The sequence below is a fragment of the Plectrocnemia conspersa genome, unplaced genomic scaffold, assembly GCF_051122295.1.
Source record: "Plectrocnemia conspersa isolate PC_06_02 unplaced genomic scaffold, ASM5112229v1 ptg000012l, whole genome shotgun sequence".
Classification (NCBI taxonomy): domain Eukaryota; kingdom Metazoa; phylum Arthropoda; class Insecta; order Trichoptera; family Polycentropodidae; genus Plectrocnemia; species Plectrocnemia conspersa.
The window spans coordinates 14,858,515-14,878,092 of NW_028277176.1; the positions used below are offsets into that span (position 1 = coordinate 14,858,515).

Genomic DNA, 19,578 nt, shown 5'->3' on the forward strand with positions numbered 1-19,578 from the left:
ACAAAGAACATGCTTAATAACTTTTGATCAGCCGTTGTACATAAAAGCACGTGAAATCGTAGCAGCTTCAGATGCTAGCTCAGACTTGTCCAGAGTAGTTGTGAAACTAGGAGGCTTTCATATGCTTATGTCTTTTCTTGGATGCATAGGGTATATAATGAATGGAAGCGGAATCAAGGAAGCTCTCAGTACAATTTATGCATCGAATTCTGTCGACAAAATGTTGGATGGTCCCGCTTTTGCAAGAAGTATCAGAGGCCATACGTATTACTTTTTGCATTATCGATGATGATTTTTGAAGATATGGAGATTGAAAGTTATAATGCTTTAGATGGGTTCATTCAGCAGATAACAATTTGCGATGTTCTCTACGAAACTGTGGAAGAATGTACAGGTAACTCTGGCTCCGTAGTTTACATAGCGTTATCCTATAAACGGATGCGCGCTTCCCACTCCCCGCGCTATATCTCGAAAACCATTAACCATACGAAGAAATAAATTAAAACAAACTTGTAGAAAATTGTATTTTCTATAAGTTTTGTTAAACATTTAAGGACATGCGACGCAAAAGAGGCGAGATATTTGCAAAAAAAACGATTTTTATGACCTTTGACCTTTAATATCTTGATTAGCAGACACGATATCTTTTGAGACTTTTCACCATATATTTAGAACGCCAAAACAAAGGTCTGTGCAAAATTTCAGCTTGTTATCTTTCATTCCGAGGTTAAACCCTTATTTGACTGGACTATTATAATTATAATACGTTCTTAAACGCGCTCCGCATAACGAAGCCGAGTATCCTCGAACTGTCCTTTAACCTTAAAGCTTAGTTTTTAAAATGTTTGCCTGTACATACATAGGTGTATTTATGCAATACTTAATAGCGAGATCTGCAGCCGAATTTCGTGAATCAGAAACGCTTATAGATTCTAAATTTGAGCTATAGTGAAACCAAAAATCGTCACAGACAGCTCTCAGTTGTTCATAATGTCAATCTATTCGAGACAATAGTGTCAAAATGCTGTAAATTTATTTTTATAAAAATGTGTGCTAGTTTAAAAAAAATTTTTTAGACATAATATCTACAACACATCGACAAAAAACACGTCAAATGATTAACTGATCGTTTTGATTTGGTATAAGTTCTTAGTGTTGAGTATAATAAATCCAGTATAATCTTTCTCATATATTTAACTATACATTTCATTTTAGCTTAAAGGAAACTTACTAAAATAACCTATTAGAAACGTACTAGAATAACCTAAATAAGTTTTGGTAGCTGTAATAAAAAGAAATACAATTTTCTCTTATTTTTTTTTAATATGCACTAATTTATAAATTAACCCTATTTTTAAAAATTCAAGGAATTTTAAAGTTGTGAATTATTATAAAAATGTTTAGAAGGCTTTTGACAATGCGTAAAATATTATAAAATAAATCCATATTCATTTTTGCTATTTATTTATTATTAATTTATACTTCATTGATAGTAGATTATTAAAAAAATTTATGATGATCAACATTTTATTGTTTTGATCTATTTGTATTAGTAGGTTTTATTAATTGATTTTAACACTTACTTAAAAAAAAATAGGATATCAGTTTGATTATGTTTAGAAAATATAAGTTAAGTATTCATTAGTTGCTAGAATCAATCAAAGTGTGCATTTAGATTTTCGATAATAATAAAATATGTAAATTTGTTATTTTATCTCAGTTAAACACATACAAAGCAATTGAGGTCAAAGGAGTATTTTATGGTTTTCACAAGTATAATTGGACGTAACCATTGACACATGAGTTTTATGATCTTTAGGCTAATAAGAAGTTATTGACGTGTAAAATCATACTCCAATAAAGCAAATAAGACTGTTCATAATTATATAAAATATAATATGTATTTTTATTATTGTAGGACAGTTCCAATTAAATTTTCGTATTCATTTTTATAGAAACAACAATAATATCAATATGGCAATATTAGTTATTTATTCGAATATACGAGTATATATTTCGATAGCAATAAATGAATTTATTTATATTTAAAATAATGTTTTCGAAATGTTTAAACGGTTTTTTCGCCTTAAACAAAGCTTAACGCGGAAAATGATTTGTGATAATAATTGCTTGTCATTTTGTTATATTGAGCCGACATAAATGAACCTGTTTCGGGGGATCATCCTCCAGATTTTCTGGGGATGTGTTCTATTGCTGTGCTGGTTGGCAAGGTTCGAGCTCGCAGGTGTTTGAATTTCATGTTGATATTAAATTTATAGTGATAGTCTGACGTGTAGGGAATAATTATTTTCCACTCATCTAGACTTGATTAAAATAAAAAAATGTTATTTTATAAAATATGAAATATATACGAATTAAATTTTTTTTAATTGCATAACGTCGGGCGGCGGATATCTTTGTTAAATTGCGGCATTTCGTATATATATTATTTTATCTGTGGCCAATAAAAAGAAACGCTGATTACAAATTTAAAAGCGATCAATAAAGCGACCATAACAAATAAAAAAAAAATAAACATTTGAAAAAATCAATCAGCTAAATATGAAATATTTGTGTGATAAATAAAATAAAAATGCTCGTTATAATTTATTGGCTTAAAATAAAACAATGGCGGCCAGGCACATGGCGATGGTTTGAAGATCCACAAAAGATTTTCGGCCAGCTGGTGCGAACGGGAAGCGCGTGGACCGCGCGATTCCCGTTTGTTTTGACAGCGTCTATATAGCCGATTTGGCTCGTTTCCAGTCGTCTGATATTAGATAAAGAGACACGGCCATCATGTATTATCCGGTGTCAATCGCCTCGTCCGTCATCCGCGAATCGAAAAATAAAACTGTCGCCGGGTCGTTTCATGGCGCGCGACAAGCGAATTGGACCGATTAACATGGCGTAATGGCGACATTTGCTCGTATTTAAGATATACGACATAATTTGATAGAAACGATTTTTTAAAATGTTATATGATGAATGGTGGATTGACTGTGGTGGCTGTGGGATTTGTGTCAAGATTATTTGTGATTCTCCCTATAGTGGGTTGTGATGCATTGAGATGAAATTAGAAACTTGGTTGTATTATTATTTACTGCATATAATTTTAGTTATATACTTTGGTTATAAATATAAAATGAGCAGCTGTTGCTGGTTGCACCTTCTATATGTGTATTACAGTGACATAAATAAGAAAAAAGGGTTCAGATCTAATCTAAATCTCGTGGATAGAGTTAGCTAGGTCAGGTCGGTGTTAGAGATGGCTGGGTTCTCAGACGAACTGTATGTCTTTGAGACACTTATTCCATCTTCTTTTGGGTACTTCCCTAGCCTGTATTTTCTGTGATTTTTATATTCTTTGTGTTTAGTGTACATTTGTACTGCAAAATTCTTGTTATTTCTATCATTTATTAATTATTAATAATGCCTTTCTGAAATTTATTGTAACCTTTATAGATATCCCAATGAAAGAAACGCGATTAACAATATTGATTTAAGGTTTTTAACCCTAAGGGGTAGATTTCGCAGCCAGAAAGACGCCGTTGTAAACTAGTAATACTTTATTGTATAATATTACATATTTATATTGCGACAAATTATAGTGGGCGATTATCGTTTTACTCCGAGCAGTGGTGGAGAAGCTGGCGGAGGGATGATGTCCAATGGATGGTCCTCTGAGGTTTCATAATCTGGTGATGTTCCTCTCTCTATACGTATATATAATGATTTAATCTCGGAATGAAAGATAGAAAGCTGAAATTTTTCACAGACCTTTATTTTGACGTTCTTAAGATGGTCTGAAAAGTCTCATAAAATCGCGTATCCGCTAGTCAATATATAATATCAAAGTTCAAAGGTCACAAAAATCGTTTATTTTCAAATATCTCGCTTACTATACGTTGCATATCATTATGCCTGCACTACACTCTATGGAAGTTGTCCGAACCGAAGTTATAACTGAAGTCGGCTGAGACATACGTCTTCGAGTAAGCGACCACACTGCCACAAATTTCATATGCCGTCCGGATGGCGGTCGTGAATGACGTCCGGACGGTAGCTTTTGTCACGTACAGCTGGCATATTTGCGCGCGATCGAAAAATGTACCAAATAATCGCAATTTTTATATTGTCATATTATTAAAATTACGCTACTGATAATTATAAACGTTTGTGTGGGCACTCACCAATACAATATCAGTGAAAACTTTTCGGTCGTAAATATTCAATTTACGCAAAATCTTTGTCGGCTTTTACAAAATGCCATAATGCATAAAAATGCTACTTCAGAATACGAACACCACATCTGTGACTATCCTAGAATTTGTCGCCATCGATTCTGAATAAGAATTCGTTATGGTGTGATATTTATATTAACCGATCTAAGAAAATACATAAGGATATTCGAAACGATTTTTTAAACAAAATTAAGTACCACTAATTAATTTTTAATTATTTAATTTTATATGAAAAAAATATAATAAGGATTTCTGTTAGAAAAATATACTATCAAAAATATAATTAATCTCTTTTGGTGCCCTAAAATATTCAAAGATGTCAGTAAGAGTCTGTTGAAGTCCACGATAAGCATGTGGTATTATAACTTGAGCACGTGACCACGATGCAGCGCTCGACATGCGTGTTAACCATAGGATGCCTACGCGCATACTGAAATTGAAGCGAGCTATTCGTTCTATCTCAGTTTGCGAAACACCATATCATTATCTCTCTCACTATCGTCACTTAACACGCGAAAGAGCGAAACGGGAAAGTATCTCACCGCTCGCGCTCGAAAGAGCAGCTCCGACTTCGGTCCTTTTGCCGACAATGTTCGGAAGCGCTCGAAGCTTGCCAAATCAACTGAATTACCCCCACTTTACTTACCGTTCTCGGTAACCTCGGACAACTTCCGAGAGATTTTAGAGCGGGCAGAACCAAACTCGACCGAAGTAACCCACTATATGTCCGCACCATCTTTTTGTAAATTGCATGGTGCGTTTTTATTTAGAAAGGGTAGGCTTAGTCCATGTTGTACCGATGTAATTATTTGAACAACATCCTAGTGAATCAGAAGCTACTCGGTCCAGCTCTGAATATTATCACCAATTGGCATTTCGTCGTGTTTGTCGTCGTACTCTTCTTTTGGTAGCCCAAATTCAATTTCCAGATCATTATCGTTTTTCGTCACACTTGACTAAAAGGCCACAGGAAAAAGTTCACTTTCTCCATCAAAACTATTTGATTTTGATGAAGCGATGAAGCATGCTTGTCCTTGTCACTGGCCCCAATCTTTAGAGCATCGTAACCTTATTTTTCACAGATCGCGCCACAACATTTCTTGCAGTTGCAGAAAATTTTATTCAATAGTTCGTCCGGTACTGGCGGCAATCATCTTGTCGGCTCCAGGATCTCGTTCTGTAAATCCCAGTTTGGATCTAGAAGTAGATCTAATTGATATGCTGACGAGCTGCTTCACTTGTAGGCGGAAGAAATGATAATTGCACCGGTCTGTTGAGAATTTTGTATACCTCAAATTTACAATACTATGTTCTGATTTTGGAGTATTAAACATTTTTAAATAAAATATTTCGTGGGCTGTTTTTCAGTTAAAATAATTCGGGGGTAGAAATCGGGGTGCTTCTCGAACATTTTTATAATTTTCAGTTTTCCTTTCTTAAACACCGCAGATGTTGTGTCAAAATGTTCTTTAGAACGAGGATATTTGTCGAAATTTTTAGACGAATACATGCGTGCCTCCAAATTTCCTTTGCCAATTTTCTTGCTGATATGATTAGGTTCGTCCATCAGATCAATATCTTCTCGAACGATGATGGCGGTCTTTTGTTGTTCAGACGTTGCTCTATTGCTTTTATGTTTTTACTGTATTCTGAGTAAGCGTCGAATACAAAAAAAATATTAGAATCGAAATGCGTTTGCAAATAGTTTACGTTTTATTGAGAACAATGGAGAAAGTACCATCTTTGCTCCACACGACGCGATACACCATTGATGATGTATGTTACAGTTAAATATTGATAGGCTGATTGTTAAACTTTAATTTAACAAAAACAACATACATTTCGAGATTACCTAATATCTATGTATGTATGTTAAAGTGCGAATAAACATTTAACAAAAACCTTCCAACGCTTCGTTTAGATGTAAAAAAACAATATACCTGTTTTTTTAATTTTAACAACCGTGTTTTCAAAGTTGGTCAGTGTTTCATGTTTTCAGAAATTAATAATATCATAATATTTCAACGAAATTTTACGAAAATATTCGAATAATTAAAAAAAACGGGCGAATATTCGGATTGTAAATTCTAGTTTGTACCATTCATAAAACTGCCGTTTAAACATAAAACTTTCCCCTAAACCTTCTTTAACACTTGGATCACATCCATGTACTTTATTTCATTTTAAATGCAAACCTTTATACAATTATTTTGCTCCATTATTTTCAAAATAAAAGCGTGACTCTCGATAATGCATCTGTTTATTTGCTCCACATCTACCCTATATTGAATATATTCTATCCCAGTATATATTTTGTTAAGCGTCGCATATCCGAAAAGTCTACCAAGCGATACCAATATAAAAAGTTAAAAAAAATAGTTTTGTGAAAAGGGGGAAGGAGTTGGCACCGAGTGTTGAGTTGAAATGCGGCGCCAATGCAAATGAACGCGTATTATAGTAATGACAGGCAGGCGTCTTCTAATATTTACCCCCATTTTTAGATACAGACTGCTGTAAACAGTAGTGTGAAAACGTAAACGAAAATAAATACACTGCCGAGTCGGGAAAACATCACTTTGTTAAGTGAAAATATGCGTATGTTACACCCGTCGATAATATGTATAAACTTTTTTTTTTTTGAATGGGATTCGTTCTCATTGATCTTCATGTGTTGTTGTTTATTTATTATTTTTACGCGCGTATAAAGTTTGTTTGATATTTTTATGTTAGTAAATTCAATAAATTGTATACATTTGAAGTGAAAAAATAATGCATTCTATTTAAAACGATGTGTTAAAATGCATATAAAATATTTGCATTTCAATGTATATTATTTATTTTGTTAAAAAGCAGTATTCCAGATAATTGCACTTTTTTAAAGTATACACAGCTTTTTTTTTGATATATTCAACTTGATGTATCACATATGTATTACAGTTACAATTTGATTTAAAATCGACTTTTAAATAAAAAAACTACAACCTGTCCATTTGAATAATAATGTTTATCGAAAAAGTACTACATAGAAAGTAGGTGCTTTTGAAGGCAATGTTCCGCTACTTTTATTTTTTGTATAATATGTATAAAAAAGAGCTAAATTAACATATACCTGAAATACATCAGTATATAAGTACATCTCAAAGTACTGTAGTTTAGTTCAGGTTCAATATTTGAGGTCGGTTTTTACTTGTTTTTTTATAAATATATTCTTGAAGTTGGACCCCTGTCACCTCTCTTCCCCATTCTCAACAGGCCATGCACTAAGTGGCGTAATTAGGGTATGTGCCGCCCAGTGCAATTCTTAAAATTGCCCCCCCCCCCCAGGGTCATAAAATCAGAATTTCTTAAAATAATAAATTCGTTATTATTAGGCTCTTGTTATTCGTGGATTTATATATGTTTTAGTGCATTCAGGGTTAAGAACCACACTAGACAATCCCATCGCAAATATGCCGCCCCCAAGCAAGTGCCGCCCGGGGCGGCCCGCCCCCTCCGCCTCCCCATAGCTACGCCACTGCATGCACTTACCTTATCACCCGTTATATTTTCACTCACTTAATGTGGCTATCTTTTAATTTTAACGTATTTTTGCACACTTAATTAGAAATGCTAACAGTTATTTGTGGAGTATTATGTTTGCTTATACGTTTTAATAGGAACTGACTAACACATGAAAGACCATGGTTCGAATCCTTTATGAACCCTAATTTATATCATATCTGGCAGATAGAAGTTAGTAATTATTATATAATTATAATTCCGATCGATCATCATCAATTAAATTTATCTCACAGCTGAATATTATGATAAATAATTAAAATAAAATTTAACTGAGTCGTGCATATGACATCTATCATATATTACTATTGATAAATGTATCTGATTTATAGTCTTTAATTTCAGTTTGATGTCTCACTAATTACGTAGTAGTTATTGATTGTGCTTACTCGGTTGCAATAAAGTAATTAATTCAACTCTTGCGATTCGAGGTATATACTTGGTTGGACCAGATCTGATGATCGAAGTGGAAATGGCTTATTTGGATTTCAAATGAGTCGATCTGACGTAAGATCAGCTAAATGCAAGTTTAGGGCTAAAATGTCTTTTATTGTATCTAAGGTTCTGAATGAAGGTTAAAGCCATCTGGCTCATATACGATGATCTTCCTCTTTCTCAATTTATTATTGCTTTATCGGACGAATATTTGTTTTTATCTGCTATTGTTTTATTCAAATATTCTATCTGTTTAACAGATGCATATATAGACAAGAGTGAAATTGTGGGTACCTGCAGTTAAACGTGAAAATTAACCGAAACTTTACAAATAAAAAAAAAATTATTTACTATTGCTTATCCCAAAAGCACGGTACATATATTAAGTTTTAGCGTTAAATGTACAGGAAAGTATATATAGTAGCTTTGACTCATTGTCCATTTAACCAGGCTGCTAAAATGTCGTTATATCCACAATTAAATTTAATAAAAATCTTTTATGCCTCGTTCTACTAAAAATGAAAAAGTTAATAGTCCCCACGTTTGGATTCACTTAAGTTTTCTAAATTTTTTGGTTTTCTACATAAAAGGACTATTATTTCAAGTAAATTTAATAGAAAATAAATTAGTATATTTTAAATGTTTTAAGTCTTGCTTTTTATTGCTTATTCAATAATATTTTTGACAAACGTTATAATCGAGCTTTTAATGAGTGACTTGGAGCTATTTTTTCATAGGTAAATAATTCTGGCAGTAATAATTTTTTGCCACAAATATTAAATAGCTTATATAATATGTAAACTATTTACGTAAGTTTGTTATTTTAACAAATGACCATAACATAAATGCAATAAAGTAACAGACTTTATCCATCAATTAAAAAATAATAAACATTTTTTTATAATTTTTTAAGACTATAATATTATTTAATTATAAGATAAAGTTTAAAACTTGTTTTAAACTAACTTATTATACGCTACGTATCATATATTATTATAATCAATCATAAAATGTAATGAAAAACTGAAACTTTACGACAGTATGAAACAAGATGAAACAATAAATATTTTCATTTGCAGCAAAAAAGTTAGAATTATTGTAAAAATAAATACTTTCTCTTGCTAGTCAAAATGCATATGCAATATACTAACATGCATTTAATGTTTGCAAAGTAGCTTCTTTTTTATCGACTATTTTTTGACATCTCGCCAAACCTCATTCGCCCATAATCGCTTTTTTCTCATCCGGTAATGGATTTAGATGATTTTATTGAAGTTCATAAAATTCAACGTACATAATAAATGTAATTTTAAGAGATAAAAATAAAAATGGGAATGAGTAACATATTGATTATAATAAAAAAAAATATACATGCACACACAGATATATTATTAAATTAAAAATATATATAATGTAAATTAATAGCATAAGTTAACATAAGACTTTTTAAAGGCATATCTTATAAAAAAAAAAATTGTTTCTACCTGAGAAAATTAGTCATCAAAAATCTGGCGATTCTTTTTGTTTGAAATAATATTAATTTATTGTGTTATGATATTATAATATTATAATGGAACCTATCACTATTTTTGTAAGACCATTGTAACTTTTTCGCACGGTAGCCCCTGGAATGTATTCCCAGTGCAATATAAGAATCAGTTATATAAATAGTATATCTAGTTATAAAAATTTCTTATGACTTATACCACAATAGTTAAATATTATTTATATGTGTAAGCAAAAGTTAGCAATAACATCCTACTGTTTCAATTGTACTTTTCTGTACAAATTAAAAAATATGAATTCAGCTGTATCTTTTTATTTTGGAAATTATCCAAGCATTCTGAATGTATAAATTCGCAAATCTGATTCATTTTCCATTGATCAAGAAAAAATAAACTTGTATGTTTATCGAAAAGGTTTTTCAATCACGATTCTGCGAAATTGTCCGCTCATTCATATTCTTTTGAAAACAAACACCATTGTCTCAATAGCAAAGCTTTAAAGAACTCAATCTTTTACAGGAAGTCGTTTCTAAACCCACGTCATTATAACGTCTTAATAATTCCCACAAAACACTAACCAGACGCCCTTAATATACGAGAATTCACAAGAAAAATATATATATCAATCACTTTCATTTTAAAAATTTAAGCACAAAAGCTCTGGGGGCAATAAACGAATTATTATAGACTAATTAAAAGCTGTATATAACTACATACATACCATGTTGTTGTTTGACTTTTATTGTCTTCTCTTCGTGAATTTATCTCGGCGACTTTTCGCGTGAGTCACAAAGATCGCATTTTCCAACGACTGAATCACATCCGATGTTCGATTAAATATAGCTTAATACCTAATTTTTGTGTGCTTTTTATTAATGCCACAGTGAGTAACGCTCGAGTACAGATGTTCAAAAAGTTTGATGAAATAGATTAGATGAATCATTAATATCTGACACAAAAATAGCAAATTTCTGACTGAATATAGAATTTTGTGTATGGTTTCTGGATATCCCAGATTAGCTAGGATTTTCTAACAATATCACCGTCAAGAATAAACTAAAATCTGTCCGGAAATTGTATTTATTCGACTGAATTTTTATTTAACATGCATCAAAATAACTTTACCACTTACATCATGTTTCAGATAAGTTTCTTAAAAATTGTGCTAAAAAGCTTTATAACAATTTATATATTTTTTAACATCATATTTTCTGAAATCATAATTTATGCGAAATATTTTATTAATGGCATTTTTTTTTTTTTTTTTTTTTTATTTATTTTTTTATTATATTTTTTAATTTTATTATTTTATTTTAATTTTATAATGGCAATAAACATATCCACTCCTAATATTTACTTGATTATTAGTCGTGCTTTCTTTGCTGCTCAGTGTTGCCATATAGTTATTTTCCACTCCAAGTCAAAAACAATAAAATCGTACCTTCGCGGTGAAAACACTCGATTATCAAGCGTTTATATTACGATTTTTATAGCAATATTACGAGTGAGAATCGAAAAAAGCACATCTAAACCGAATTTTGACCAATAGGAATGCGCAAAAAACAATTATCCCTTCTCAGAAGTCAAAAATCCACGTCAAAAGCAATAAAATCGTGCCGTCGCCGTCGCAGTGGGAACGCTCGTTACCGAGCGTTCCCACTGCGACGGAGCCGACACGATTTTATTGCTTTTGACGTGAATTTTTGCCTTCTGAGAAGTGATAATTGTTTTTGCGCTCTCCTATTGACCAAAATTCGGTTTGAAAATACTATGATCAGTTCTATTATATAAGAAGTCTATAGTAATATCGGTTAGAATAGCTTTTATATTTTTAAAACATGATTTTGAAATGCAGACAAACTGTGCAATATGTGAGATAGGATGTCTGCCTGTACATATTCTTCTCTGAAAGATAAGCTGGCTTAGTTTGTATTTTGGACTTGACTAAATGAAAGTTCTATAATTATAATAAATTTTAGAACTTTCATTAGGTTTGGGTTTGAACAGAAAATAGACGTTTCGCAACCGTGAAATTGATTTTCATAGACATTTAAAGCAGCATTTTAACGGCCATCAGTTAAATTATATTTTCGATTGTAGAAATATATATCTACTGGTGAAAATGTATTTGGACTTAGCTAGTGAAAATATAACTTTACCAAGAAATACATATTCGCTGTAATATTTATATACCGGATGTAAATAAATAATAATAAGTATGTAAATATATATATTACTACATATAGAAAAGTGGAAATCATATAATTTAACTAGCTCCTGCCAGATAATTTATATTTTCACTGGTAATATATATCTACTAGTGAAAATGTATTCCAATATGATTTTACTGAAATGACATATTTTAAAAATATTTTCGGGATAGATTGATACTGTTTTTCTTTTAAAAATAAGCACATGAAACTGAATGTATTATTTATTTATTTTGCTGCATTAAATCTATCTGTCAAAATACCGAAGATATAATCTATAAAAACGTTAAATTTATATACTCCAGCTGGTGCTGTTGTTGATTTATCGGTATTTCTTTGCTTCTTCTTTAAGTATTCGACCTTACTTTTCAGATCAAATACCTGAATTTACTACTACTATGATATTATTTAAACGTTTAAAAAGCATTAAAGTCAGCAATAATTTGCAAACAAATTTTAACACAAACGAAGTTGCTTTTTAATAATAATGTTTATTATGAAAATACTACATGGAAATTGGGTGCTTTTGAAGGCAATGTTCCGCTCTTTTTATTTGTTGTATAATATGTATAAAAAAGGGCTAAGAAAATAATACTGGAAATAAATCAGTATATTGGTACATATTAAACATCTGTAGTTTAGTTCAGATTCATTATTTGAGTTCGGTTTTCACTTTTTTGCTATGAATTTTTCCAGAGCTCAGAGGCTCCTCAAGGAAAACAAGGATTTGTCCCCTCCCCCTTCTTTCGACAGGTCTGAAAATACATACACATCTAAATTGTATTGCTTAGCAACTAAAATTACTACTATAGAATGAAAATATTATATTTTTAGGTATGCTATTTTAATTAAAGAATACTAGGATAAAATATTTATTATTATTTTTGTATCTGAATTAAAAATGTATAAGTATCTCTAGAATTATTACATTAATATATAATTTATTGATACATAATACACAATATAAATTAAACGTATTAAAGCTGTCCGCACTTTAACAAATTGCACTATGTTTCATTGTCACAATCAAACTATAAAATTGCTCTTAGTCGATTGCCAAAACTATTAAAACATATATTACACATTTTTTAATAGCAATTGTTATTCTATCCCGAAAATATATTTTTAGGTCAACACATAACGTGTGTGGTCATTTTTTGCAACGTGTTTTAAAAAGCCATAAATAACACATGTAAACGTCGATAAAATCACATAAATTTTTGATTTATGCACATGAAAACATTAATATTGGAATGTGACGAAAAATTCTTATGGAAATATTGTCATCAGGGTCATAAGGGTGTCCGAAATAGAAGCTGCATCCGCGATGCAGCTGAAAATATCTAAGGAGCGCCAGATGTGTAATCTGATATTTGAAATAAAAAAGGGGAGAAAACAATATTATCCGACGAAATATTTAAGCGAGCATGTTTAGGCGTTAATAAAATGATCGGTCGGAAGCTTTGGGAAAATTTATGGAACGAGGGTCACGGTTAATAGGGTCTAGTCTAGTTTTTGGCTGAACTTGTGTTAAAAGTTAAACGAGTAAACATTACTGTTGATCTGGAAATTCATTACCAATGAACGTAAGATTTTTTAACCTATATATTTTGAATTGATTCGAATTGTCATAAGACTTTTTAAACAAAAAAATATATAGTAAAATTGACTACAACAAAAAAAGGTGTAATCATAACAACGTATTAGATATAACTACTATAATGAAATCGGTTTAAAGAAATAAACTACACTAATCAAAACATGAAATAAGGCAATGATCGTTATGTAAAAAAAATTAACTAGAATGCGAGAATCATAGTATCATATATACTAAAATAATTTAAAATTTAGTTCTGAGTGGTAAATATTAATTTTACAATCACAAGATCAATGACTAATACATAAAAAAATAGGTTTGATCCCCTAAGAATCCATGTGTTTTTAATTGTGTCTGTAGAAAATAAATTTGTGATTATTATATAATTTTAAGTCAAATAAATTAATACAGATTGGGTTCTCGTAAAAAAAATAATTTAGAAAATTTGTTGAATCATAATTCTAAATACTTTGGAAGAATTTTTTTATAAATTTTAAGCTACAAAAGTAACTAAATATGTATAAAAAATTTGCTAAAATTAAACTAAGCACAATGTATCTTTAACTAAATCTGTTTAGTCACTTCAAAAGCATCGGTTGTAGTCATTGGATAAAATCAACATGAAACCTTTTTACTGACATCAAAAAAATGTGCGAACGAACCGAAATATTTCGTGCTTCAATTTCATTCTTTGAAATCCGAAATATACACAAAAATGTCGACAGACGACAAAGCTTATTAATAGGTATAATTTTAAAACATAAATAGCTATATGTAGTCTGAATCATTACAATATATATGTAACTTTTAATTAAAGGGTGGCATAAAATATAGATTTGATTATATAAGTTAATAAAAAAATACAAGAAAAACCATTTAAAATGTGACTTGAATTTGAGAAGACTACTTGGCAAGCTCTTTATTATTTAAGGATAATAGTTATAATGTTTCAGCTAGGAAAATTTCATCAATAATATTGTAAATCTAAATTTTCTTATAAATTAACAGACCATTTTAATTTGGCTATTATATAAATACATTTGATACGAATCTTACTTACATTATTTTAATTGTGTATTTTGAGAAAATCTCATTAAAGGCACGAAATATGTATCTAAATATTCAACAGATTCAAACCACGACTCTCAACTAATTATGATGGGAACAAATTAGCTGCAAGGTCTGAATAATTTGTTATTGTGTTAAAAAGTCTTTTTAGAACACAAAAATGTAATTTTTATCAAGATTACTAATTCATTATGAACTTTGTTATAAATATTGCCAATCATTTTTATCGTTTTTAAGCTATTGATACACAACATTATATATTACACTTAATCAGAAACAAATTAATATGTTATAATAAAATACGTTACACTTTTATAATGTTTCTACAATGTTTTTGTAATATATTACTAAAACGCATAGTAATATTTTCAGAAGTTATAAACAAATTTGTTTTGAACAAAAGGACAAAAACTATCGTTGTGTATTTTAGGGTAATAGGTAATAATTTAGGGTTTAAGTATATATTTGCAATTTTTGACTTTTGACATCTGTCGCAAAATGATCAAATACAGGCCTCTACTACTACGTTATTGTACAAGTTAACTTAACTTTAAATTTTCTTATAAACTTGGGAATCAATATGCAGTTTAAATAGAAATAAATCAAAATTTTAACCACCGTGTCTTGATTTGTTCCAGGCTATGCTATTTTACACTCCTCGCTGGCTTTGGAAAGCCTGGGAGGGAGGCAGAATACGAGCCTTGGTGACGGATTTAGACGTGGGTGTTTGTTCAGAGATTGAGAAGAAGGCCAAGAAGAAGCTCATACTGGACTACCTGTTCCAAAATCTCAAATATAACAATTGGTGGGCTTATAAATACTTCATTTGCGAGCTACTCTCGCTAATAAACGTGATAGGTATTGGAGATAATAATAAAATCAACAACATCACATAATACACGGGTGTTACTACATTTCAATCTTCAATGTTTTTTCAGGTCAAATGTTCTTAATAAATAGGTTCTTCGACGGCGAATTCATGACTTTCGGTCTGGATGTCATCAGATACATGGAGGCCGACCAAGAAAACAGGATAGATCCGATGATCTATATATTTCCGAGGTATGCGAAAATCGATCGTCGACTAGTGATTTTATTGAGATTTATGTCTTGCGTTTTGGGAATGCTGATTTATTTTAATCTTGTTTCAATTTTTTTCGATTCTCTTATACAAGGTATATTATAATTTTTTAATACACTATATTTTGCTGTATAAATTATGCTACATTTAATAAAATTAGATCAAAAATAGCAGCTAGTAATAATGTACAATTTTATTATAACGCATCTGTAAAATTAGTAAATAATTTCTTAAGAAAGATCTTTCTGAAAAAAGACTGCAGTTTTTGATAAAATTTAGATGATACAATATTATTAGAATTTACAGTTTTATGTTTTAATGCAATTGATAAGATAATAAATAACATTTTAATTCTATAAAAAATATTACAAAAACATTTTTATAATTTTTCTTTGCTATCTATTGTAGTCGCTATTTTCTATAACTATTAAAAAACGTATTTTTAATGTTATATATAATAATTACTTCAATTATTTTTTATTAAATTTCGCAGAATGGTGAAATGCAGAATGTTCTATAAATACGGTACAAGCGGTGAAGTGGAGCACCACGACGCCCTATGCATCCTTCCCTTGAACGTGGTCAATGAGAAGATTTACATATTCCTGTGGTTCTGGTTCGTCATCCTGGGCTGCATGACCCTCCTAACTCTAGTGTACAGACTGGTGATCATATTCTCCCCGCGGATGCGAGTATATATAATGAGGATTAGGTTCAGACTCGTCAGGAAGGAATCCATAGACACCATAGTCAGGGAATCGAAGATGGGCGACTGGTACCTGCTGTTTCTACTCGGCGAGAATCTGGATACGATCATCTTCAGGGACATAATGCAAGACTTGGCCAACAAACTCTCCGGCCATAACTACCACTTTAGAAGTGTTCAAGAAGCGTGACCAAAGCTTAAACAATGGTCGATAGCGTGAACGACCATGACGCATGAAACGGACTTTACTTTAAAGTGATTATATTCGATTTTTTTACGCATAGCTGAAAATATGTGCTTTAAGACTGAAAGTCGGCAATATTAGAAGACTCCAAGGCGAGAACATTTTAATTTGCATTTTTATGAAAAAATAGTAAAAAAATATCTACTAGAAAAACTTGTGTAATCTTTTATATATATATACACTCACATTGCTCGAAAATGGTATAAAGTCTCAGAACAAGAAAGTCACATTTAGGTATAGTTTTTAAGAACTATCAGCTGTCAGAACCAAAATCGTTTAAAAAAAATAGATGTATTCAAGAACGTTCTAGTAGTATACAGAAGCTACGGTCTCTTGTTGATCTTCAATACTTTCCAATCCTCTCAAGAATTTTTGCACTAAATTCTAGACAGTTGAACGTAGAAAGGAAATGTTAATTTTCAACATTTTCATATGCTCATTGAGAAGCGCTACCATCTTGTAAACACTTCTTCAATGTTCATTAATACCAAGCACGTGCGGTGAGATACTTTACCTTTCGCTCGCTCGCGTGTTAAGTGACGAGAGTGAGTGAGAGACAAGAGCGCGCGGAACGCACGCCATTTATCTCTCACTCACTCTCGTCACTTAGCACGCAAGCGAGCGAAAAGGAAAGTATCTCACCGTACGCACCGCACTCACATCACATTGATTGCCATGAGTGCTGCAATCAATTGAATGTTTTAGAATAAATTACATAAATTAACTTGTTAAAAATCTAAAAAAATGTGTATCAAAGATTAAAAACATAAAATAACATATCCATCTGTTTTTTTACATTTAAATAATCATCACTCAAAATTGGTACTTTTATTATATACTATAAAAATACCAGTCAATCTGTAAAAGTCTGAAAATCAAGAAATTACGTTAAGTTCTAACTATAAGTTCTTGCCTTGGGGGTCTTAATTATGTATTTAATTAAAAAATAATAATAACACAACATATCGATCGTAATAATAATTATTAAAATCTCGCACAATTCAAACACTTCAAAATTGTTATGTCCAAAAGTTTGAAATGGCATGTATGCTTCTCCGCCATTTTAAATTACGCGTTCACGTACACATTTGTAAATAGATTAAAAATATTGTAATAAGTGCGTCGATAATCGAAATTCCTGTTTTATCGATAAGACGCGAAATTTTGTTCTATGTGAATTAATTATATTGAATTAAGAATTTGGGTGAATTATGTGACGAAATAAGCTAATTATTTGTGATATTGCCAATTTTATTTATATACAATAGCTCATAGATATATATTAAAGTAATTATCTTAAACATTTCAATGAACTCAAAATAATATTATAAACTGGGGACAATAATATAATTTTCATTTATTGGTACTCTTATATATAGTAATATTATAAAATAAAAGGTATTATATAGATAATGTATATGTTTTAGTTTGTATTAATATTTTTTAACGGTTTAAATACTGAAGGTGTATCAATTATCTTCATTCTGGGGTCAAATGAAACATTGTTTAGTTAAAGAAGTAGTAGTGTTATATAATTTCTGGGACTCGAAACAAAAACTCTGAACAAAGTGGTTTTGAGATGAGTTCAAATCTGCCAAATTAAAACCATTAAGAGAGTTAAGAAAAGTTTTTAACAAGTCTAAAAAAGCAGGGTCCATATTATATGATCGATGCACTAAAACGTTTTAAATTTTTTTACGAGTCTATATAAATGATTGGTGTCGCTTTATCATTGTGGAACGCAATGTCCTTTATTTTGGTTAAATCTGGTCTCAAGTGGTTTTGGCAGCAATTCAAATATAGTAAATTTATACTGCAGTAAGCATATAATAGTCTGAAGGTGCAAAGTTCTGACAATATATGCCAAGTCTGGTTATGGTGGAACATACAATGCTCTTTTAATTGATTAACTTTGACTTTTTCCTGTCGATTGCTTCTTTTAATTTGTCAAATTGTGAGCAGAACTTAGTGGAATTAGTAGTTTCTAATAGAATCAATTGTTTAGTTTGGTGGCAGTAGTAAACGATACTGTTACAACCCTACCAGATATATAACATGATCTTAGCGTTAGTCTATACTTACTCATTTAGATGTAAATTAATGTTATTTTACTGAATATACTTTGTAAGATTAAAATTGTTAAAAGTAATCAATGGTTTGCTAGCCATATGTTTTTAAAAATTACTACTAAATAGCAAGCGCGTACGGCGAGATACATTCCCTTTCGCTTACTCGCGTGTTAAGAGTAAGTGAAAGACGAGGGCGTGCATTACATGCGTTCCGCACACCCACTTCTTCTCACTCACTCTCGTCACTTAACACGCGAGCGAGCGAAAGGGAATATATCTCACCGTACGCGCCTGGTTGATAGTAACTATATAAATAAAAATAATATTTTCGTGTGTGAAGTTATTAATGTAAAAAAAGCTAAGTTCTGCTACAAAACTGAGAAAACGAAGCAAATTATGTTACAACCTATTAATTAGAGATAAATGGTTACAGCTTTTCCATGATGACTAACACTGTATGGTTCTAAACAAATCAAACGTTTCAATTATCCCCACTTAAATAATAAAATATATATGTAACAACTTAAGCAATTTAAAATAATAAGAAAAGTTATAGTTAGATAATCTAATAATTATATTTGATCTCTATTTAGTTCAGCGAAGAACCAAAGAGTGGAGGAGAATATTTTTAGGCTTTCTTCTATTTTTCTCATCCCCGGTTTTCTCTATATTTTTTTTATTTTTTCTAGATATATTTTATAATATGAGTAATATGTAGATATAGTTTAGGAAACTCTAATTTCTTTAATTTTATATAAAAAATAATTTATTATAAAAATATGAAAAAAAATATTCGGTCACATTGTTCACTTTACTTCTTAATCTACCCTTGTTTTTATTATATGAATTTATATGTATGTA

The 19,578-nt window shown here is 30.7% G+C and overlaps 1 protein-coding gene across 5 annotated transcripts in view; it reads left to right on the forward strand.

The window, feature by feature from the left end:
- The window catches only part of shakB (Innexin family member shaking B), a 49,839-nt gene extending 30,802 nt beyond the window's left edge, over window positions 1-19,037 (forward strand). For all 5 annotated transcript variants that reach the window (XM_088200304.1, XM_088200303.1, XM_088200301.1 and 2 more), the window contains 3 exons: window positions 15,256-15,475; window positions 15,556-15,679; window positions 16,192-19,037. In XM_088200304.1, the coding sequence (XP_088056430.1) occupies window positions 15,256-15,475; window positions 15,556-15,679; window positions 16,192-16,594 (747 nt within the window). In that variant the 3' untranslated portion in view covers window positions 16,595-19,037. The remainder of the gene's footprint in view (window positions 1-15,255; window positions 15,476-15,555; window positions 15,680-16,191) is intronic.
- Window positions 19,038-19,578: the final 541 nt, after the last annotated feature.